Source organism: Electrona antarctica, assembly GCF_951216825.1.
Source record: "Electrona antarctica genome assembly, chromosome: 18".
NCBI classification, from domain to species: domain Eukaryota; kingdom Metazoa; phylum Chordata; class Actinopteri; order Myctophiformes; family Myctophidae; genus Electrona; species Electrona antarctica.
This window is the reverse complement of record NC_136799.1, coordinates 38,643,458-38,668,345: the sequence shown is the minus strand read 5'-3', so window position 1 is coordinate 38,668,345 and position 24,888 is coordinate 38,643,458. Positions and strand designations below refer to the sequence as shown.

At 42.6% G+C, this 24,888-nt stretch overlaps 1 protein-coding gene across 2 annotated transcripts; it reads left to right on the top strand.

The window, feature by feature from the left end:
* Positions 1-209: 209 nt before the first annotated feature.
* Positions 210-22,837, top strand: LOC306941976 (sodium-dependent lysophosphatidylcholine symporter 1-B-like). 2 transcript variants are annotated; one of them, XM_079527621.1, is made up of 14 exons: positions 210-517; positions 3,003-3,137; positions 5,115-5,239; positions 11,349-11,472; positions 11,577-11,655; positions 12,402-12,565; positions 14,072-14,162; positions 14,554-14,675; positions 15,147-15,230; positions 18,633-18,716; positions 18,837-18,949; positions 19,221-19,364; positions 20,121-20,297; positions 21,160-22,837. In XM_079527621.1, the coding sequence occupies exons 1-14, from the start codon at positions 425-427 to the stop codon at positions 21,215-21,217; spliced, it is 1,593 nt and encodes a 530-aa protein (XP_079383747.1). In that variant the 5' UTR covers positions 210-424; the 3' UTR covers positions 21,218-22,837. The 2 variants fall into 2 exon arrangements, with proteins under 2 accessions (XP_079383747.1, XP_079383748.1); XM_079527622.1 differs by lacking the exon at positions 210-517 and adding an exon at positions 1,101-1,217.
* Positions 22,838-24,888: the final 2,051 nt, after the last annotated feature.

The following is a 24,888-nucleotide window of genomic DNA, read 5'->3' as shown; positions in this document are numbered from 1 at the left end:
ATTCTCGATCCTGACAGCCATGCATGTGCCATGTCATAATGAGTCATTATAGAGACAATATTCACAGCATAGATATCTCCGATTCTCCACAATATTTGATGTCGGCTTGAATTGCGCATTTTATCCTAGAGAGACGGTTAACTGGCAACGACCTTGAAAGGGTTAAATGACGTAGGCGGCGCACCTCGTGTTGTGTGTGCGCGTGTGTGTGTGACAGTGTATGTATGTCATACAGAGAGGGGGAGAGAGAGAGAAATAGTGGATGAATGAGCGAGGACGCACTGATCAAATTCAAAGACGCACCGCTCTGTAACGGTCCGCAGTATATCGCTGGCTGTGCAAGATATTCGCCATCAATAAATAAGACAGCGCTAATAATATCTGGTATTTCCAATTTTCCATCGTCTTGAGATCTAATTAGGCGATGGCAAGAGGAGAGGGTGCTGAACAATATGCTGCTACAACTTTGTTACCGGTGAAACCGTTAAGTGCTGCAGATGGAATTAAAATTGCAAAGGTAAGTGAAGTGACGGCGTCATGAGTTAGCGTAGGTAGGGATGACTGTTTTAATGTCCTGTGGATAGCCCTAGAATTCATGGTTTTGCCTTTTACACATGGATTTAATTGTTCATGGATCGAGCAAGGCGGCCGATTTTATCCACCATATTAACGCTCATAATACATTATATAACGCGTCGCAGGCTAAAACATCTAATGTTTTCTGTCCACGCGGGGTTTGAATTTTATTCCACCCAGCATGTCCACGTCCATCTGTGTTCTTCACCTTCATGCAGCTCAGCTGTCCATTCATAGCAGCCTAGAATGCCGGTTTTAAAGGAACCATGTCTTCATTTAAACGGTTTACTTTAAACCATTAATAATAAAGACATGCAGTCTTCTTCATTAAGGAGATCATATACGATTGTGGGTAAAACATTAAGCTGCCGACGAGCAGTTGCAGATATGAATAGTGAATGTTCCTTCCTGCATTTGGCGTGTTCAATTAAACAGTAAAGCTGTATCCAATAGAGCTCATTAGTCTACTCTAGGGCTACTGTTTAGTTTAGCACTAGCAGCCTGCTTGGAAGTTGGAACCATGAGCCACTTATAAACGCGTCCGTTGCTCTGTGTCCGTGGAGATGAATGGACATTTATTGTGTGGTGGCTGTTTTCTCGGTGATGAGTCATGACATTGTTGAGACTTTTGTTTAATGAAGGTAAACTTAGGCTATGTGAGCCATGTTCTGTCATCAGTGGGTATAGGGGCATCTATCTATCTATCTATCTATCTATCTATCTATCTATCTATCTATCTATCTCAAACCTTTTCATGTCAAGGACCCCCACATTGATATGTATTTGGCTGAGGACCCCCATCTGAAAATGTTTTGTTAAAAAAAAGAAAAAAATCAAACCAACATTTTAGATATTTTTCCATATTCCTTCAAAATAGCAGATTCACAAGTGTAGATCTGCTATTTTTAAATCGCCAACATATAAATGGATCGTAGTTCAAATTGTTGTAATGCTATATTATCTACTTTTGCTGGGGACCCCATATATTGTCTGAACATTTCAAGTTTCCAAATCAATTTGAAAATCATGTTTTGATGTATAAATGCAAACGATTTAATCATATCGTAACTGTCTGTCGGACAGCATTTCCTGTCGTATCCCCTGCCGTATCGATATGGTACGATACAACATACCGGTAGTCCGGTACGGTATGATTATTGGGCGGGAATACGATATGATTATTGCCATATTGATTAATTGAACCCTCTGTCTGTCTGTATGTCTGTCTGTCATCTCTGGAGAGGTCCTTCCTCTACAGGAGACGGGTGTCTAGTCAATTTGATGCTACACTCATGTGTGTTTCTTGTATATGGAATCATAGGCTGACATGACATCATCGTATGGTAGGTGTTCATTGGCTGTATGGATACAGGATGTAAACATACACACAGCCTCCTGACTCTCTGCTGACTCGTCGGCTGCCCTCAGGCTTGGCCTGACATGTCACCCTGCCTGCAACATCCAACAGCCAGAGCCAATGGCTGTGGCGGGGGGGGGGGGGGGGGGGGGGGGGTGTGTGTGGTGTGTGTGTGTGTGTGTGTGTGTGTGTGTGTGCGAACTACAGTGACCCGACAAGTCTCACACCACTTTCTAAGCTGACCAACAGGCCAACGCTGTTGTTGGTTTGTGTGTAATCTGACATCCTGAGAAGTGCATGAGGTGAGGGGAGATTTGGCCAATCTCAGTCCTACATTGTAAACTGAAAATGGACTGAAAATATCCGATCTATATAAGCTCGCAACGCAGATGCGACTCGCCTGTGAGCTTATGGGTCGGCTATTTTCTTTTTTGTTTTTGGCTTCTCTGCCTTTATTGATAGTATCAAGTGAAGAGAGAGAAGGGGGGAGAGACATGCAGCAAAGGTCATCATGAACGGGACTCGAACACGCAATGCACTGTCAGGCCAAAGCCTACATATATGTGGCATGTGCCTGGACCACTTGGCCAGCGGGTGTATTTTCGGTCAGCAAGGCATTCGTTCGACCAAGCATGAATTAGGCATTACAGCGTTTCTGATGGCAAAAGTGCGAGAACGAGGCAGGCCTCGAGAGCTCATAAAGGGTGAAGTTGGCGAGAAACGCGCAGGGCTGGAGGAGGACGATTCATCCTCATGTCTGAGAAGTGTACTGTTGTACAGTGATGAGATAATCATCACATGTTTTCCCTCTTTGGAATGTGAGCTCTCTGAACTCGACATTAACTGTAGAGATGATCGTGATCCAATTATGAATTGGTTGATCAAGGGCTTAGTGTACAATCTACAGTCACTAAGCCCCTGATCAACCGAATCATAATTGGATCCCGGAACTCAACTTCTCTGTAGTCCATGACACGACTATCTCTGTTCCATCTAATCCTCTCTCTGGAGTCGGTGTTTCTGCTTTTAACACTTTAACACTGGCTTTCATTTATCTTTCCTTTTCCAGAAGAGGGACCAAAAAGAAAAAGCCCATCTGTCTGTGTGCAGTAAGGTGTGTTATGCCTTCGGCGGAGCTCCCTACCAGATCACTGGCAGCGCTCTGGGCTTCTTCCTCCAGATATACCTACTGGATGTGGCCCAGGTGAGACACAGTAGCATGTAATGTGGTCAAAGACCACCATTAGAATATCATCTGGAATAGTGTGCCAGCACCCACTGCGGTACGTTATCCTTATGCCTGATTAAGGTTACGGTCACACATTCAAAAAGAATAAAGTTGTCTCCAAGGATTTAAATGTACTGGTTTCCACCATTTTGAAGTGTCCGAGCCACACTGGCAATTCATCAGATGGTGAGGCTCGAAACGTCACGTCCAAATGCTGGAAAGAAATAATTGTTCAATGATGTTGGAGCATCACCCAGTGTGCAGACTTGTTCTTTTTGGATTCTGACCTCTGCCTGGCACATGGAACTTTAGTGAGTGGGTGTGCGTACGGTTTTGTCGGTCACACATTCACCACTGAAACAGTCGCACCCCGTTCCCTTCACTTCCATTTCTACATGAGCAGGGGGTGGTGGTGCTTCCAGTTGCAGTGCATTGCCGCATCACATGGTGTATCATGGTTGAGGGTTGCATTCACTCTTTTCCAATTACTTTGTATTCAAACACATTTTTAGTTTTTGACCATCCAGCACAAATAAAGGCCAACTATGTGTTATGTTAAATGTTATGTTTTTGTGTTATGGGTGGTATACATTAATGTGTTGCATGCAAGGCCGCTGGGTCGCAAGACAAATTTCAGTGCAAACTGACAAAGTACTATATCATATCATATATCATCAAGGAGACATGAGTGCAACCCTCTTTTTGAGGGGCTATGCCCAGCTTTGTGTGTTTGTGTGAATTTAGTGATGATTTGATTGGCTGAGCACGGAATTGAGATGATTTGATTGGCTGAGCAAAGTACGTATTGAGGATAAAAAGTAAGGGCAAAAGTGACGCAAATTGTGATTGGCCAGAATGAGATGATATATGATGATAAGAGTGCCCCTCACTTAAGTTCACACGGGTGTGATTAGCACTAGAATACAACCACTGCAGGAATAGGAATCCTTCAAAGCAAGAAAGAAGTCCAAAGGAACAATACTGAAGTAGGCCTATATATCTCTGTGAGCTTAACACTGAGTTCAATCTTTTCCCAGAAGGTTCTGTTTAGGTTCAATGACAAAGCCTGGTATCATTTTAACAGTCCATGGCAGTCAAGCGCATTAACCAAGACTCCCACTGTTCTGCTTTGTCACTCAATTAGTGCAGTAACAAGATCCACTCTATGACTGCCAGTGTGCTGTACAACTCTAAATGCAGCCCATTCAGACAGAACGATCACATCATTACAGCCAACTGGTTCTTCGTTCATAAATAATTGACGTTACAAGAACACACACATAAATCCTCGGGGGGATTTCACAACTGTTATCATGGTCCTTTTGACCCCTTCACCATGTTAAGCCTTCGGTGGCATATGAGTTGATTATGTTTTATATGGTTTATTTAATCAGGGACGATATGGTTTATTTAATCAGGGACGACGATGATATGGTTTATTAAATCAGGGATGACGGTGAACAAATGCAGTAAGCTCAAGTGGAAGAAAATATTAGAAATATAGAACATTTCCACCGGCAGTCCCGGACAAGCAGATATAAATAAAACTAGAAGCTTGACCGGCCGCCACGGGAAAAAAAGTGTAAGGTATAAACCTGTGGCCTGTAGAATCACGTTGCCATAGGTGCGCGTCGCTGTTTGATGATGTCGCGTAGTAGAGTGGGCCTAATGGTCAAAAGAGGTGGTTGAATTGTGCCTGAGTAATGCGTTTTATTATTAACTGGACAAAAGAGAAGACAATGAGGGCGGCATAATAAGCCTAGATCATAGACAGAGAAGTGATGAAGAGTTCGGAGGCAGGTGGCGTGCTGGTCAGCCCGTGATGTGCTGACACACACAGCAACGTTGCCTCTCTGATTCTGGTAGTTGGATAATAAAGACATAGACTTACAATACAAGCTCAAATTGCATCAAGTCATCTCTCAACACAATCCTCTACCATACTCCTCACAGCTGGATCCATTCTACGCCTCCATCATTCTGTTCGTGGGCAGGGCCTGGGACGCAGTGACAGATCCAACCGTGGGTTTCCTGGTGAGCAGGAGCAAATGGACGCGTTTTGGCCGCATGATGCCCTGGTAGGTGCCTGAGTCACATACTGTAGCAACATGTGTGTTTTAGTCTAGCATGGAGACGTCAAGTGGAGAGGAAATAAAAAAATGAGGAAACGTGATTAACAAATAAACTATCGAAGCCGGCAGGATGAGATGGAGAACTGGTCCTGTAACCATGACAACAATATGGAAGTGGAAATAAATTAAAAAGAGAACAGCAAGAATGGGGTGTGACTGCAGTGACACAGAATAGATATATGTATGCGTGGCTTGCACAGGTTTATACCTGTCAACCTGTGATCAGCCCCATGTGGAACCTGTCCATCTGCTGTATAGCTCCGAGATAAGGTCCCACAGCATCTGGTGCCGGCTTTTTTAGTCAGTCGGCTGACAAAAAAGAGGTTTAAACGCTTGTTTCAACTCGTCACTTAGAGTTTCTTGACCGCTAAAATTTAAAACATCTGAGAGCGGCCCAGACGGTCACCCAGGCTGCTGAGCCAGCCAGCATGCTGCAGGTTCGACTCCCGATCCCGACGGCCTTTGGGGGGACATGTGTTCCCCCCCATCTATCTCCCCATTTCCTGTCAATCTACTTTCAACCTATCAATAAAGACAGAAAAAGGTCAAAAAAAAATATATATATATATATATATATAAAAAAATCTGAGAGGGGGGCACCTTTGCTTTTTGGATACGACATGCGGAAAAAGGTAAGAATCTACAATAATGGCCAATATTCGCCGGTGTCGACATCACCTTCCCTACGCAGTGGTGGAACCTCATCTCAGAGCTATACAGTAGAGGGAGCAGTTCTGAACTTCCGATTGGAGCTAACCTGTGATGTGACAAAGTTGAGTTGAGTTGCGTGCAGGTGCAGGTGTATACACATTTGCATGTGTATACACATGCCATGCTTGTGTCTACAGTCTTGCATAAGCAATGTAATCGATACAAACCTGACTTGCATGCACATAATGTGCCTGTAGCCTATTCTTTATGCCACACAGTACCACAGTGATTCTATTTTCCACACACACAACTAAGAGCAGTTCAATTGTTCTCCATCACGGGTGCAGACTGGAGATGAGGTCCGGAACAATCAAGCTTGTTAGGTTCAGTAGATCTCATTAGTAGTGGAATATCCAGGTGGTTTTCCTTCTGTTGGAACTTAAAAGTGTGAAACGGTGGTAAACTGGCGGTGCTTTTTTGAAGCTCCTGGCTAAGCACTGAAGCAGGCATATGAGAGACTGGTGAGTCTGCCAATGTGTGCCAGACTGCCAGAAGGATGGAGGGCGAGGAGGTGAGGTACAGAACAAAGCACAACATTATGATTGACCACTTGCGCAAAGTTAATTTAATTAAGATTTTACACTGCCAGGGTTAATGGAACGGTACGGTCCATTTGTTTACATTTGTACACTTGTACACAATAAATCAGTTGTTAAATATTAACATTAGTCCGCTGTATGCAAGTAAGTTGCAAGACAACATTTTTCAGGAATTGTGTTTTGTGTTGAAATAGCATATTAATGTATGTAAATTACTCTGTGAAGGAGATAAGCGATGAGGCCTTTCTAGTCTAATTCTTCAAGTTTATTCTGAGAAAATACTAAATATTTTAGTACTACATTTATTCTCACATGTAATTCTGTATACATATTGAAGGGCACTGCTGACTCCCTGCTGACATTATCACTAGGGTCACAGTTGGATGCCCAACATTTATTCACCCAAAAACATTATAGAGGCCATTGTTCCATAATATACTGAAACTCACACTGTTGAGGAGGGGGACAACAGAATCATTACCAGAAGGATTGGAAGGGACCCTCCTTGTATTTGGCGGAAGGAGTGAGAGTGTTTCAGGTTGCATGTGCCAGAGAGAGATTGCTTTCATCCCCTCTGCAGTTTTCACAGAGGAAATTCTAGTCATATCGCAAGTCACTGAGCGGTAGAATACCATCCTGGCTGCCATGTGCTGCATGTCTGTTGGGGGGGGTGGGGAAAGCACCGGCTTCTCCTTACACGATTGGTCCAACCCACAACACACCACCAGTTTAGGCCAATGGGAGCGCGGGATTCAGGTCCGTGTGCGCTCTATGCTGTGAGGGGATGAATGGGGGGGGGGGTTTGAGGATTGGAGAGAGGTTACCACGGGTCAAGAAGGGGCCTGATGCTTGGCTGCATGTCAATGAAGCCATTGTTAGATTATGGTTGTGTGGACCGTGGACGGTAGCTTGTGATATGGTTGTGTGGACCGTGGACGGTAGCTTGTGATATGGTTGTGTGGACCGTGGACGGTAGCTTGTGATATGGTTGTGTGGACCGTGGACGGTAGCTTGAATATGGTTGTGTGGACCGTGGACGGTAGCTTGTGATATGGTTGTGTGGACCGTGGACGGTAGCTTGTGATATGGTTGTGTGGACCGTGGACGGTAGCTTGTGATATGGTTGTGTGGACCGTGGACGGTAGCTTGAATATGGTTGTGTGGACCGTGGACGGTAGCTTGTGATATGGTTGTGTGGACCGTGGACGGTAGCTTGTGATATGGTTGAGTGGACCGTGGACGGTAGCTTGTGATATGGTTGTGTGGACCGTGGACGGTAGCTTGTGAGCGGATATAACGACCGTCTCTTGTAACAAATCCTGTCCATGAATGAGGAGATAAACTCTGATAAGGATCTGTTTACAATAACAAATTTGTCTAAACTAAGAATTGTTGAAATTGACATTTCAGTTGATTGAAAAAGCAATCTAGATGTATAATGGGATAATGCTATTAACTACATCCCTCCCCGTTCTATTTCGCCTCAAGGTCATTGCCAGTGACTTGCTCACCTCTGCATGTTTACGGGCATCTGTGATCTTTTCTACAATCGGCCAATCGCATCAGTGTGTGACTGTGAAACACAGCCAATGAAATCTGACCTCACATCTCCAGCTAAATGAAGCCATTAGTTCTCATTAAACTGATTGGGTCAGCCAATAGGGAGGGGGGTGTGTGTGTGTGTGTGTGTGTGTGTGTGTGTGTGTGTGTGTGTGTGTGTGTGTGTGTGTGTGTGTGTGTGTGTGTGTGTGTGTGTGTGTGTGTGTGTGTGTGTGTGTGTGTGTGTGTGTGTGTGTGTGTGTGTGTGTGTGTGTGTGTGTGTGTGTGTGTGTGTGTGTGTGTGTGTGTGTGTGTGTGTGTGTGTGACTAGTGTGTGTGTGTGACTAGTGTGTCATGTTCTATAAACAGTGTGTGTATTATGATACTGTCCCCCGAGGAGCACGAGCTTCCAGCCACTTCCACAATAAAACTCTCAGTGTTAAAGGTGGCGTGAGGTCAGTGATATTGTTTTAGTTAAAATAAGCATTGAATATCGCTGTGTTCTGACAGCAATAGCCATGGGCCCCGTATCTCTAGCTCTTTTGGAAAGAGAAAATACATTTTCGGGTCGGGAACTCAGGATACAGAACCAGTTTGGGATGGAACACTTGTAAAGCTGATACATTATGTTTGCTGGTGAGGCTGATGAATTCTATTTATGGGGTTCTCTCTGATTGGATAAAATTGGTATCCCAGCCTGCAAATGTATTTCTACTATACATAGCTGAACAAACACACTAGCAATGATTAATATTAGAATATAGAGCTTCAACCTTTTAACAAACAAATTATTTTAATCTTAATTGTGGTCGGTATGGGCTGACGCCTGAGATAAAATAAATGACATACCGTATAAAAACCACAGGCGTGACATTCTTGACTCCGTATTTTCGGTGCAGGAATGAATCGTGCTTACGTATATTGTACATCAGATATGTAAAAAAACAAATCTGACGTGACCTTGTGTTGTACCCGTGGATGCTGGCACAGACATGTTCTGTTGAGGAATATTCCCATCCAAGCGGCCATGTGAGTCTTAAATACTGACAAGGCAGCAGCAGGTGTACTCAGTGGCAGCGGTGGCCGAACGGATTGCGGAGCGGTCTTGATACCGGAAGGTCGCCAGTTCGAATCAGCGGTCCGACACGTTAAAATTACCACCGCTGAAGTGCCCTTGAGCAAGGCATTGAACCACTACCATGAAATGTTCTATGAGCAGGGCCTGGCTGGAAACAAGTTCTTGAGCTTAGCCCAGATACCCTGGGTAAATATAGTAACTTTGCTTTTGCTTTGCTTTGCTCATCATCACCCCAATGCAGCTTGAGTTGCGTCGCTGACCTAGTGGTCGGTGAACTGCACTAACTGTACCGCACATGGAAGCACTTGGTTCCAGTTTGTGTAAAGTGCAAAAGGCAGCATGAAGGGGTTTTGTTGTTGTTTATACCGTGTTACTCCATGTGGGGCGAGCCGTCTATAAGACGTCTGTCTGTCTGTCCAGTCCGGGTCTAATCTCGCAAACCACTGGATCGAAATGTGGAAATGTGTGCCATTTCTTGTGCATGCTGCCAGTTGAGTAGACTGTATATTTTCCCACATTTTTCCCTACACATTGTGTAGGCTATATTGTTTTATTATTTATAACTTAATATTTACATTGATAGTCAAAGCAGGTTATTTGGATTGGGCTGGCTGAAGCTTTATCCAAATATGGAGATGGCTTGATGTCATAAAACCGACTAACCCCGACTAACCCCCAATAAATGTTTTAGTCAGGTCAGTTTGGAAGACCCACAGTACAGAGCTACAGAAATAAAGGCTATGGAGCGGAGAGCAGGGTGAGCTGTGCCAGTAGAATGTGGAGTGGTTCCCTCCTGCCCTAGTTTGTGTGTAGACGGTTCCTTGTTTGGCCTCTAAATACATGAGTCCAAACAAGTCAGGATTAGGGGGATTATTCACAAAAGAGAAAAGACCCACTCACAAGTCACCCAGGTGGAAGTAATAAAGAGAGTAACTGTAAGAACAGGAATGAAAGGAAGGTCAAGGCCATTCTAACAGTCGGTATACTTCATTAGAGAGACTTTATTAGACTAAGCCGAGACATTTTGACCATATGTTGTACCAGCTTCATTTGAAAGTTCCAGGCTAATTGTCCTAATGCAGGGATACACTTCTAGTGATCCATTCTATAAAGAGATATCATATACCTGTAGATACTTTATTTTACTTTGCATCTTATATCTCTCCTGTGTTTCATTGTTGCTGCCATGACACCTGAATGTCCCTCTGGTTTTGCTGCCACACATATTGCATAGAACCACCTACATAACACTGTTGCATTGATATTAAAGGGAATCGATCACAATTTACAGTACCTCTACCGTAGGCCTATATGTTTTTGTACAGGGGTAGCAGAAATGTTCCATAGTTTAGTAGAGACACACAGAAATGCCATCAAAGTGTGCAAAAGTGAAAAGTGTCCACCTCTCATCATATCATTTGATCCTCAAAATCACTGTTTCCCAAACAGTGGGCCAGGAACCATTCCGCGATTGGCGTTGATCTACGTCAATTAAAAGCAATTAATTGTTTCATGAATTTAAAAAAATCTATTTCGTTTTCCAGTAATTTCATGAAGAAATAAAAGACAAAGCTAAGAAATTCCATAAACCAAAATATTTCAGTAGTAGTGAAAATGGCTGATCTACAAGCTAACAAAGCAAAGCGACGTGTTGTGAGCTTGTAGATCTGCTATTTCATTAGTTTGGGTCCCAGGGAACCAAACTACTAGTGGTTTCTTTGGGAACCACTGCTCTAAATCACTTGTTTCTCAACGTCAGTTCTGGGGACCACCAGTGGTCCAAATTAACCGTTATGGATTATGGGACTGTAACTCTCTGTACTGTACACATTTGTACATTTTAAGAGTTAGATAAACACTCAGGGCAGTATTATGCGTGTCTTAAGTACCAGGTCTTATGACTTAACTTAAGACCTGGAGGCATGGTCGACCTGGAGGCATGGTCGGTCAATGCTGTTTGGCCACTCAGAATAGCCAAATGGCATTGATCACGGCTCTAGGTCTTAAGTTAAGTAATAAGACCTGGTACGCATAATACTGCCCTCTGTGTTTTACAGTGTAGTTTGGGGTACCACCAGTGATAACAGAAAATCATACCAAATGAGGGTTCATGACCTAATCCTAATGCATATCAAACTGGGGGGGTGAGAATCACTGCTCAAAGACTTCTATCCACCTGTCTTCACAGGATCCTTATATCTACCCCATTCGCTGTGTTAACCTACTTCCTGATCTGGTGCGTTCCTCCGGTGGAGCAGGGGAAAGTGCTCTGGTACCTGGTCGTCTACTGTCTCTTCCAGTCAATGCAGACAGTCAGTATACCGCCATATTAATAATACTCTGATACATCATTCTATATGCGCTGTGTGTGTTTTAGGACCAGACAGCTCAATGTGTTTCTGTTCTGTGTTGACAGTGCTTTCATGTGCCGTACTCTGCTCTCACCATGTTCATCAGCACAGAGCAGAAGGAGAGGGACTCTGCCACTGCCTACCGTAAGTAGGCCGTCTCATTGTAGTTATTATTATCCCATCATTTTGTAACCCATATTTATTTCACCCGGTGCCAATTGCCTAAACTGTAATCCTGGGCAGTACTCTTCCTCTGCCAATACAACCTGGGGAGAGCCCCGAACTGAGCTCGTGCTTTTTTCAATGCATGAAGAGTGGAGTGAGTAGAGCGCTCACTCCTCATCCCTCTTTATCACCTGACGGGGGGGAATTTCCCCGGTGGTATATAGCGTGGAAGGAACACGTTTTTCCAACCAGTTCCTTTCCCCTCCATCAGGCGCCCCGGCTGACATTGGGGAGGCAGTATAGAAACCAGGATTACTGCATGTTTTTGTGGGAGTACCTACCCTAGGCCTAGGGGACACGGGGAGAACATGAGACTGCATGTCTGATGGCTTTTGAATGTATGCCAGTTGTTACATTGTGAAAACAAAAGCTCGACTCATCATTTCGACTTGATGCTGGTGGTCTGCCAGGAAACAATTGCTACTGTTTATTAAGTCGGGTTGTCGGGACTCGTGTGTGCTGAAGAAATATCATTGTTTGACACAGAGGGATATTGTTCTTGTAGTTGGCTACCACTTCTGACCGTATAACATCACACAAAAGCAAGAGTCTGCAGTTGGTCATTTATTTTGCATTCTTCTGCCAGTGAGACTAGTCAGTGTGATCTGCTGAACCTCATCACGAGGGTTTCATCATGTCTTCATTCCTCTCCTGATCTCTCTCAGGTATGACCGTGGAGGTGCTGGGCACGGTGGTCGGCACGGCCATCCAGGGGCAGATAGTGGGCGGGGCCATTGCCGACTGCATCCCCACAGAGTTTGATGTCTTCGACAATTCTTCCCAAACCATGTCCAGGGGAAACCGTTCTGAAATTTCACTGGATGAGACGGTGAGTGTTAATGTTGGAATTCCATGGCTCTACAACAGTATCTACTTTATGGATTACTCCACGACAAGCTGTCCCAGCAGTTCTGTACAAAGTAAAAAATTTACTGAACCATGATTTTCTACACAAACCATTCATGCTTTTCTGAGTAGCAAGCGGGTATAGCTGTCTGTCACCTAGTTCCTCTTGAGTCAATGCTGTATTCTAGCTCAAATATCACTTGTATATTCCACACCATATATGATGGTCAATATAGCGACCATGAAGTATGATGGTGTGTCTGGTAAATAGCGTTTTGACATACACAAAGGTTATTTTGACACTTTAGCTTTTTATTATGTGGTGATGTTTTTATATAGTTGTAATACTGTTTTTTATTAATTAACTGCAAGTCTGAGGAGCCCTGACAAATGAATTTCACTGTTCTTTTTCTGTATCTGTAACTAAAAGAAGGGTCATCAAAGTTCAGTACAAAGTAAACATTTACTGATATCGCTATATGTCGGATTAGTATATAGGATTAGTAATATTGGGGGAACTACGTATAATTATGTGACATAATTTTCACCTCAGATCAATGTCATTTGTGACCGTTGCTATTGTTTGTCAGCAAACTGCCGCATCCCCTGTCTATTTGAACACCATATGGTGATGACAGTCATCAAATGTCAGTAATTATCTCCACCAGGAGATCATGTGTTCGGCCGGGCCAGGGTCTGCCTCTGTCTCTGTGGGTCTGGCAACACTAATCTCGCAAACTACTAGGCTGGCAGCTGGCCGACAGCAGGCCAAGGGCCTCAGTATTCCACACCTATACTCACAGGAGAAATTGACCTTCAGGCAGTGGGCCTAACTCGCATAGCGCAGCTTTAAGTGGTTAAGGTAGGGCATCAGCTCTGCGAGGACGCGTCCAGTGTGCACTGTGAGTCTGTGCAGTCTCTCACTGATTACCACGGGAGCAGTTTGAAAGCGGATGCGCTCCGTGTAGGCTTGGTTTGCAGTTAGCGACAGACATTACTGTGCATATCATCTGATTATGACCCACTGTGTTTGGATATTGGGACCAACAGACCCCCTCTCTTTCCTTACTGTCTCTGTCCACTGTGCTGTCTTTGGAAAACAAATCTTGAAAAATGCCATTCATTAGAAGCTGGTTTATCCCTTCTTGTCACCTTTTTTGAGGGGAGCTATGTGTCATGTGGCAGCCAAGTCTATGGACTTTGTGCGTGCCCCCAAAGAATCTAAGAAAATATTTAGATACCATATTGTTCAGATGCTAGGTTTGGTGCTTACCTGGTATCCTAGTTACTCTGAGGCACTACATTGGTCTCTTTGAACTCTACTTATGTGACAGTTTACCTTGTTTGTTGACCAGGGTTCACGCTTACTCTGCTAAATGTCTACATGTCATTTATTGTCCCTGGAGCTCTTTTTAAAGATGTATTTTATGGCATTGAGAAAATGGTTTTAAAGTTAAGTCTTGTGTCTCCGTCCTTCTCCTGTGTACAGAAACAAGCCTACATGATAGCCTCAGGTGTCATCTGCGCTATCTACGTCCTCTGTGCAGCCGTCTTGTTCATAGGAGTAAAGGAGAAGGAAGGTGCGAATGATGGAGTGAACCTGTAACTGTAACCTGTAAATGATCAGAAGCTTTTGTCAGATGCTTAAAACTTAGGGTGCAGTCACACCGAACTTTGATGTTCTGCCTAGTGCGGTGGATTTAGCCAATGCTTTTCAATGGGAACGGAGCGTTTTCTTTTTTTTGTGGTAAATCCGCGAAAGGCAACAAACCACCCATTGAAAAGCGCCGCATAGGCAGAGTCAAAGTTCGGTGTGACTGCAGTGCACCCTATAAGCATCTGACCAAAGCTGACAACATATAAAATCTGAGAAAGCAAAACCCTGAATGGATATGATTGTATTGTTGTTCTCTTGGCGCTGTGGGCCTAAGCCGCATAACTGTTTCTTTCATCTATGGTGGCATATTCTAGAGAGTGGGCGAATCAAGAATCAAGAACCCATAACCTTCAGTCAAGGTCTGAGGCTGGTGATGGGGTACGGACCTTACATCAAACTGGTCATGGGGTTCCTCTTCACCTCTCTAGCCTTCATGGTAAGACTGTTGTTACTACATGCTGCAGAAGTCATTTTCATGTCACGTCGGGCAGAAACCTTGTTTGTCCAAAATAGTCAGGAAATGGCCTAAGAACCTGTGTAAGGATCCAGTGCAGTTATTATTTTATCCACAAGCTCTTGCTAATACTTTTCATTGATTTAAATATTAATAAAACCCATTGACTGACTATTTGGGCGTCCATATATGCATGTCATTATACACCAAAATATTCAAAGTATTGAAAAAATAGCAAAAAGAGCATATCTACAAGCTCACTAGTAACTCTTGTCGATCATCAATTTTCCTTACTTTTAAAGGACACGGTGATAAAGTATAAAATAGTAAATGAATAATTTATGAAAAAACACGACAAATGATGAAATATGGACATGCAAGGTTTATGGCCAAAAGCAGCAATATGGGTGTTTAACCCCTCATACTATGTCTGTATTCCTCTATCTCTGACAGCTTCTGGAGGGAAATTTTGCACTTTTCATTACATACGCCCTGGGCCACAGGAACAACTTCCAGAACATCCTCCTGGTGATCATGGTGAGTTCATCTCTTAACAGCTCTAGTAATCTAATACTTATAGTTACTTACAGGGCCAGCTCTGTACTTTGTTTTTGGCGAATGTTTCCCCCAGAATAGGGATGCTAGGGTTCAAGGTGTTAAAGTTCTGGGAACTTGTCCAAAACTCTCTCAAACCTCAGATCAAATGCTTGGCTGCGCTACGTCGTGCCCCCAACAAAATCTGAGGCTGGAAAAAAAAAGCCTTGTTTATTTCGGACCCTGGTCGTGGAATGACCTACAGACCAGACTCAAATTGGCTTCTGTGATTCCCCTAGTGAGCTTTAAAAGGATTGCCATTGGCACACTTCCCAAACACTGCTCCTGCTTTGACATACAGTTGGAGGCCATCGATATTGTCCTTTTCTTTTTGCTGAGGTTTGCGTGATCTGCGACAGTTTTGGGCGGGAACCCCTTTTGGTGTTTTAAACATTATGTTATAATTTAGCTATTGAAAAATAGCAGATCTACAAGCTCATAGCGCACCACCGAGTGGCGCGCTACGAGCTTGTAGGTCTGCTATTTTTGAAAAATCGTGAAAATATTTATTTCAGAAAACTGGAGGATTTAGAAGGATTTTTTAAAATTTTGAGGTCAGGCCTAAATGGGTCAAATGATAAGGGACAATATCGGTGGCACCCAACTGTATAGCAAATGTTGGTTCTCTTGCTTTTGAGTTTACTAGCAAATTTCGTTGCTTAGTTTTTATTTATTAGTCTTTATTGGTTGCGTTATTAGACGTTCCTGTTCTCCCTTTGAGCTTCTTCGGTAGTGGGTACTGTATTTATGAGCATTGTATGTTTGTCACTTATTTTGCCTCTTCTCATGGCCAGTTCACACTTATAAAAGAGACTTCAGTCTCAATGCGGTTTTTACTGGTTAAATGAAGGTTAAAAAACATTATAATAATCCAATTCGATAAATAAAAACGTGAAAATATCACATCACCTGCTTTTTTGCGTAAAAACAGGAACTTGGTTTGGCTCCTCCCCTTTCTTAGTCCACTTCCTCCCGGGCTTTTCAGTGTTTATTTCTACTAACAACAACACTACATGTTCCAGGCAGTGGTGCTGACAGTTTATGCTTTCAGCAGAAGAATCTGTCTTGAGAGATTAGTTTACACGTAAGCTTGTGTACACAAATAAACTGTTGATAATATCAACGATCAGCACATCGACACAGTCCAGGCAACTTCTGTACACGTCTGATTATGTTGTAGTGTAAAAGACATTTGTGCCCCCTGTGGGATTTGAAACACAAAGCTCTATTTTATATGTTGTCGTATGATGCTGTTGTGTGGCGAAAATAGCCAATCTACAAGCTCACAAAGAGTCGCATCACGTCATACCGTGAGCTAGCCTCTAGTCTAGATGGCTACTATACAAAGTTTGGGGAATAATATAATAATTATAATATTTTATATAATTATATGAATTAAATAATGTATTGATTAATAGTTAATAGATGTATAGTGTGTTAATTCACATTATTGCACAATTCATCATTTGAACACCATCTGGTGACATCATAAAATCATCATCATGAATTAATTAATAATTGTATTTTAAATATCTTTTGACGATAATATATCTTTTTAAATTTAGCCTATAATGAAATGAACACTGTCAGGTTGGGGTTAAACGCCAGCCCATGTTCCTTCTGGGAGGGAGCACGGAAGCAACTAATGTGATGCCAGCTCCAGCGAGCTGTCTCTCACTCACTTTATGCTTATATGACGTTTCCCGGCTGTTGGGCCCATCACCACCCAGACCATTTAAGACAAAAGGCTTGTCCTTTGCTATGTTGACCTCCAGCCCCCTGGAAGTATCCATATCCCATTGATCCAGTGTCACGTGTCCATAAGATATGAGAGACGACGTACGATGAAAGTCGAGCTGCAGGAGATTCTTGTCTTTATATGTGTGCGACTCTTGACCCTCGTCTGTCGTGTACTGTAAACCACACGTGGCTCCGCAGCCAGAGGCCGCGGCTATTTGGAAAAGTTTGGGAACCGCTGGTCTTAGTCAACATCAGTAGAATTATCTCCATCTCCTCCATCCTTAACCAGATTCAAATCTTTCTATTCAATGTTGTTTGCCACGGAGGTCTCCTCACATTACACATTAGTTGAGGGGCTTCCTTCACATGAGGAGAAGGATGACTGTGCAGACTGAAAGGGAAATAATTTTCAGGGTGAGAGGAGGTGTCGTCGGGATCCCTGGGAACCTGTCCCCTGTGTTCCCACTCCATGCAGGACAGCAGGAGAGGCGAGGACAGACAGCTTTTGTAGCCTGGGCGATCTGTTAGAGCGATGCCATGGCAACTCTGATTCTCTGTCCCATCCTTCTCATTGGTTTTACATCACTGGTTTCTGCTTTATTGCCTCTTGGAAGAAAAACTACACAACATTACACATTAACCCTGGTGTCTATTTTGAGCATGTCATCATAGGCAAAGGTTTTAATGTTTTTTTTTAAATGATAAAAATGTTAAAGCATTTCAAAGAAATTCCACAAAATGTGAATTTTAATTTAAAATAGCGAAAATAGCTGATCTACAAGCTCACTATGTTGTGATGTGATGAATATACTATATATATAGTTTTAAAACTTTGTAAAATATTTAAAAAAAGTCGTTAAGAGAGGTGGGCAATAGAAAGAAATGAAATATTTGCTGCCGTCTTTGATCCATCTTGGCCAGTTATGTGACATTTCCCAGACTGCAGAATTCTTGGTGACAAGCTTGTCCTTGTGTGGTCTTTTGACATACTGGTTGACCACGTTTCCCCTACAGGTCAGGGGTCACTCGCCCCCCTGCATGGTTAAATAAAAAGCCCCTTAGATTTATGGTGACTTTCTCCCATGACCCCTTCGTCCAGTGGTCAGCGTGTCCTGGCTGTGCCGTTCCCACAAGCAGGTTCCCAAATTAACACCAGCCAAGCGGTGCTTTGTTTATACTGGCTACGTGCACAGGAAATTTGCCACCGACTGGTCCAGCGGTTCGCGAGATTAGCCTCAGAGAGAGAGACACACAGACTCACAGACAGACAGACAAGCAGACCCATCTAGCAGGGGTTCTCAACCCGTGGGTCGCGACCCCTCGGGGGGGGTCGCCAAATAATTTTAGGGGGTCCCCAAATTATTAAAAAAAAAAAAAAGATTTATTTTTAAATTTTATTTTCACTTTTTTTCAAAAATAGCAGACCTACAAGCTCGTAGCGCGCCACTCGGTGGCGCGCTATGAGCTTGTAGATCTGCTATTTTTCAATAGCTAAATTATAACAATGCTTAAAACACCAAAAGGGGTTCCCGCCCAAAATGGTTTAAGGTTATTGTAGCATATGGCATATAGCATTAATACACATATACTTTGTATCTTCTCCAGCTTTCTGGAACTGTATCCATTCCATTTTGGCAATGGTTCCTGACTCGCTTTGGAAAGAAGACAGCCGTATACATCGGCATCACGGTAAGCAGTGTACAGATGCATTGGCACAAAAACACGTCTTTATAAGGTTGTGTCTGTGACGTTTGGGGAGCAGTGAGTTTAGTCATGTGTTCATGTACTGCTTTCTCTCTCTCTCCACAGTGGGCAGTTCCTTTCATGATCTTGATCGTCTGCATTGAGAGTCATATCATCATCTCGTACATGGTCTCAGTGGCGGCTGGTGTGAGTGTAGCTGCAGCTTTCCTCCTTCCTTGGTAAGTATTGAGTTTTCTTCAGACGTTACACACACCTTTTAATGACAGATGCTACACTCCTGCTACTACATGCTGTGTATAAGAGGGCTGAACTTTGACCTTGCCCTGTGACCTACCCCAATTCATATGTCAAGTTTGATCTAAATCAGATTCAAACAAATAAACAGTCTTTGTTTGTTCGGAGTACACCCACTCCACTGGGAGTGGAAGTAATTTGTTTATTAGTTTATTAGTGTTTCCACTCATATACTGTGTTTGCCCTCCCTTGCAGGTCAATGCTTCCAGATGTGGTAGACGACTTCAAGGTGAGGAACCCAGATATCCACGGCGTTGAAGCCATCTTCTACTCTTTCTACGTCTTCTTCACCAAGTTTGCCTCTGGAGTGTCGCTAGGCGTCTCCACACTCAGCTTGGAGTGAGTCGACGTCCATGTTGTTGTCCTACAGCCTGTTCAGAGACACGTCACCAGCTGTTTTAACTTCTCATTTGCGTTGAAGCACTTTTTTCTAGAGTGACTGCTTTACCGGGTCCATACAGACCAACATTAATAGCATTCACACAACAGTAGTTCTGACAGCGCATCGTGATTTGCCACGTGGCATTTTGAGCCATGCCAATAACACACTGGCAATAAAATATCACTCAGTGATATGTTTTGGATTGTGGAGGGTTGAACTTGAAAGCAATGCAATTTAGAAAAACTGAACACTACTAACACATCTAAAACAAAGACTTAATGAATGAAGAGTGCTTGTATTAAAGCAACAAAAGAGTTGAGGTTGTGGTTATTGCCACGGCTGCGCAAGGCGACATGCCTACTGAAGGCCACAGCACATGCTCCATCGTACGAAGTTTAAATTGTGCTTAAAGCGATCCCTCTCGTGTCTTTTAACTGTTAGATTGAAGCATCACAGACCAGTTTCATTCCCTGCCTTCTATTTATTGACAGACATGGTCAAAACTAATTATCAGCACTCAGGTTCTGTAAATCTGTCTACATGACTAGAAAAACTAGATTATAGTTGTCTGTAGGATCACGGTTTGAGATTAGTGTAGCCTAATATTTGCGTTCCAGCACAGTAGTCATGTGCTCAACAATAACATAATCCTTCAACTCATAATTGAGCCGGCATGTACAGTAACCACCTCTTCTCCTTACATTTCTCCACAGCTTTGCAGGCTATGTGACCCGGGGCTGTTCACAGCCAGAGGCCGTGACATTAACCCTTAAGATGCTGGTGTCTCCTGCACCTGTCGTTCTCATTGCAGTGGGGTTGTTGATATTCAAGACTTATCCAATAGACGAGGAGAGGAGGCAATGCAACCGCAAGCTGCTGCAGGAGAGGCTGTGAGTGATGCCACACACGTGCGCACGCACTTTATTACTGTGCGTGTGTGAGGACATCGTTCCATAGTTGCAAGGCAATCCACAAACTCACAATGCCATGTATTGTGATCTTGTAGATTGGCTATTTTCAATTTGCAACACCGGTGCATAGAAAAATGCATTTTAGCAAGTATGGATCAGACATACCTCAAACCCCAACCCCTAACCTCTAAAATAAATCCCTAATCCTAACGCTAACACCAACCGGAATCCTTTCCTAGCTGTAAGCCCAACTCTAAAGATTATTGTGAGGACCAAATTGTCCTCACAATTCTATTATATTAGGCCCTAACAATAGTAATACAAGTACACATACACAGTACACACACTACTGATTGGATAAAATATCAATTCAGTTATGTCATACTGTACTGTATGTCGCAGGCAAACGGTAACAAGAAGGAACATACTGTATAAACTGCTGAAATGTAGAATATGTTTTTTCACACTTTTAGAGCAAAACATTTAGAGCAAGTGTCTTTACATGTGGACTGATGTGAGTCAAGTGACATCCAGGATGGTAATAGTCCCCAATGCCCACAATCGTCTCTGTTACACAGATCACTTAGCTTAGTTACTTAGTTCCTCCACTTGCGAGTGATCCCATGTGATCAGTCTGGCAATGCCAGGCTACAGATAACTCAGAAACCAGGAGAGAATAGATGCTTAGTATAGGTTGACACTGAGGCGCTGCATTCAGAAATGTATAGAATATTGCCACGGCTAAATGTAAATAAAACAAACTACTTTGCTGTGTCAGTGCCGTTGGGACAAGCCACATTCTTTGTGTTTGACTGTTGGCTGCCCTCCTGTATCTCCACAGAGCTATTGAAGCTGATGATTCAGAGTCAGACTCCACGGAGCTGGGGAGCGTGGTGTAAAGCCAGCGAAGCAGGGAAGATGGAGTCAGCCAAACGGCCTCTGCCGCTGTCTGGTGTGTTTGCACAAACTGGACAGAGGGAAGCGACCACCTGGGACGCTGGACGGGTCTTGTGTGTGTTTTGGATGTAGTTGGACTAACAGAGCAGAGACCACAGACCACACTGTGGCTGGCTGGCTGCTTGCGGGCTACCAGAAACGCAAAAAGGCCCGCTCCATTGGAACGCACAGGTTCACAGGGCCCTCTAGTGGACAGTTAATGCCATTTCATCCTCTGTGACCATCATAGCCTTCATCTGTGATTTGTACTGTATTTGTGTGTTAGCGTGTTTACAAGGCTGTATCTGAGATTGGAATGGGTTGTTACCTAGCCTGTGTATTATGTCTACTGGAGGAAAGCTGCACTTGTTACACTTTCCATTTAGATGGTGCTCAGACAGAAATGTACCAGTATGATTCTTTCTTTTTTTGCCAGGAACTTATTCCATCTATGTTGGAGATTTATGAAGCAGTGCTAAATGATTGTTAATATATTTTTTAAGTAATACGTACTGTAAGTAGTTATTTATTACCACAGTAAAGGCATTATAAAGACTACTTAAATATTTATGGTGGGAAAGCCTATTTAGAAAAGCATTAGTTAGACATATTCATTAAGGTCAATTTAATTACTGCCTTCTAAGCAAATGTTTACTTTTGTAGAGCTAATGACAGATTGCATCGATGCTTGTTTATGCTACTGAGAAGGGTTTCAATGCAACTTTTTTTAAATGTGCTTTAAAACCTTTCAAATCTGTATCAAGGTAAGCAACTTGTGAATAATGCTCTGCCTTGAAACAAACATGCACACTTCAAACTCCTTTCAGCTATAAAGCAAAAATATTCCCTTTTCAAGGGAAGAGAAAGGATTTATTTAACTATTTATTTTAGTTTTAATCCAAGGGATTATTGTAAAAAGAACAAAAAAGAAAAATATATGTGTTAGTAATTTGTGTGTGTGTGTGTGTGTGTGTGTGTGTGTGTGTGTGTGTGTGTGTGTGTGTGTGTGTGTGTGTGTGTGTGTGTGTGTGTGTGTGTGTGTGTGTGTGTGTGTGTGTGTGCATGCGCACATGTAAATAATATGTAAATTTGTAATCGACACATCCTGGGGAAATCCTGCGACATCATCAGTGATGATGACATCAAAATGTGAGATCATGTGATCTGAGTTGAAAGGGCTGCAGGTGAAATGTGACAATCTGTGTGATTAGTATTGAAGCCCTTTCGCCAGGAGCAAATCCCAGACACATTTTGTTTACCATCATAATATCTTTAAATGCCTTGATTTGAATCTCAGTGCAGTCAGCTTTCACACAATCTTTTTAAATGATTACGATTATATGTATGCTGCATGTAAATAATATCTACATATATGCATATGCTCACAAACTCATTTTCATTATTAGGGCATTTACTTAAGGGGCACTGGTTGTGCACGTATACATGCTTTTCTATTGTTATATTGTACATGTTTTTCTATAGTTGGTCTATGATGTGATTATGTTAAAGTTATGCAAAAAATAATGAGGTGAAATATTGATACACTATTGAACTGTAATTTGTGAATAAAATCAGAAACAGAAAAACAACTGAATTCACTTCTATTTTCACTCTAAGGACGACTTCATCCATTTTCAACCTAAAATTCATACTTGGTCCTCACTGATAAAATGGTAATCAACCGAATTTTAATTAAAATGTAATGTTTTAAAGGCTTTTCTATTTAATTCCCCCCTACTTTAAGGATACAGGGTTGGCATAGATAGGGACATCATTTTATCATGTAAAATTAGTTAAGTTAAGTTTAAAGTAGTTAAGTTAAAAATAATTATTTGAAAAGGGGTCTTGATGTGACAGACTTAATCTTTTCCTTCAACTTCTTGTTTATGGCCAAAAATGAGTTAATATGCAGGTTTTGAAGCAATAGACACCGAGGTGCTCTCTGCTTGGTGCCAAATTAAGCAGATACATCGAATCATAGACACGTTGACAACGTTTGTAATAAACCAACCCGTTTGTAAATCCGTCAAGATTTGAGCGAGTTATGACTGTTTCTGTTTGAGCTGCCATTGAACATACTGTACTGTAGCCCCGAAGTAAGATGGCTGCCGGGTGAACGACGTCAGAAACTCCGCCTTGAGCCATCTAGAGTTTATATATCTATGGTATTACCCTTTAGAACCCCGCATTTGGCGCCCTCTGGCGGATTTCCGAACGACCCACAATGCATACATGTGACACTTTCTCTTCACTTATATTCATGGCATTCTGTAACCTGCGATCAATCATCATAAAGGATAAACGACCTCTTCGGAAATGGCCAAAAATGCAGTGTGGGAGCCCTGATCTTGTATAATACCAGGTACAAAGCAGAAGAAAGAAGAACAGAAGAGCAGTAAACACTAAACAGTGGTAAGACTGAAGCCAGCCAACTGCCAACCGTATAATTATCTCCACCTGTGATCATTGAACGGCCCCACTCGTGGATTCACAGACTGACAGAAGAACATGAAAACAACGAGTCGTGTGTACATTTGGTGGAGTGTTTGCTCGGCGGTGTTACTCAGCAGCACAGTCAACCCTGTACCACAAATGTATGAATCTACCATTAGACCACCAGTAGTTAGAGGGGAGAAGCTCTTCAAACGGGACACCAGCACCCAGCTGTCATCAGCTGACATGAGACTGTCTTCATCGTCTCAACACAGCCAGGAGATGCTGCTGCAACAGCAACTACAACAACCCAGTAGTAGGCGTCTTTCTTTCTTTCTTTCTTTCTTTCTTTCTTTCTTTCTTTCTTTCCACTTCAGTAAAAGTAGCAATAACATAAAATACAAAAGTAATCAGGAAATCATCAGGAAAGATATACTTAGAGAGAACCAATAAACCAGTAAAAGTACTCACACATTTCCAAATGTGTCAAAATAGCAGATAAATAGGCTCACAATAATCTGCTTGTAGTTCTGCTATTCTCGAGGTATAACAAAACCCTTTTGAAAACAGTGTTATGGCTTCGAGGAATGAACAGCCAGACTTTGCTTCCTAATAATTTGTCATTTGTGTCTGTTTTTATTTCAGCACTTGTAGTAAATGTACTTAAAGTTACTTTCTCCCTGCGCAACAACACTGTCCAGACGTCCAGTCAGACCTCCCAGACGTGTCGGTGAGCTGCTCTGTGTCTGGCTTGGTGCTGCGGGTCAGAACATCGTTCTACGGCCACGGAGCGAGTCAGGGTGACCTGATGTTAGGAACCACCTGCAGGAGTAATGGAGTGCTCAGGCCCTATGGTGACCTGCTCTAAAATAAAGACTACTTAAATATTTATGGTGGGAAAGCCTATTTAGAAAAGCATTAGTTAGACATATTCATTAAGGTCAATTTAATTACTGCCTTCTAAGCAAATGTTTACTTTTGTAGAGCTAATGACAGATTGCATCGATGCTTGTTTATGCTACTGAGAAGGGTTTCAATGCAACTTTTTTTAAATGTGCTTTAAAACCTTTCAAATCTGTATCAAGGTAAGCAACTTGTGAATAATGCTCTGCCTTGAAACAAACATGCACACTTCAAACTCCTTTCAGCTATAAAGCAAAAAGATTCCCTTTTCAAGGGAAGAGAAAGGATTTATTTAACT

What these genes read in the sequence shown, in the direction of transcription:
- LOC306941976 (XM_079527621.1), top strand. Translation starts at nt 425, where the DNA reads ATGGCAAGAGGAGAGGGTGCTGAACAATATGCTGCTACAACTTTGTTA. An exon ending in ATGGAATTAAAATTGCAAAG is followed by an intron (nt 518 to 3,002) that starts GTAAGTGAAGTG and finishes TTCCTTTTCCAG; the next exon opens with AAGAGGGACCAAAAAGAAAA. An exon ending in TCTTCCAGTCAATGCAGACA is followed by an intron (nt 11,473 to 11,576) that starts GTCAGTATACCG and finishes CTGTGTTGACAG; the next exon opens with TGCTTTCATGTGCCGTACTC.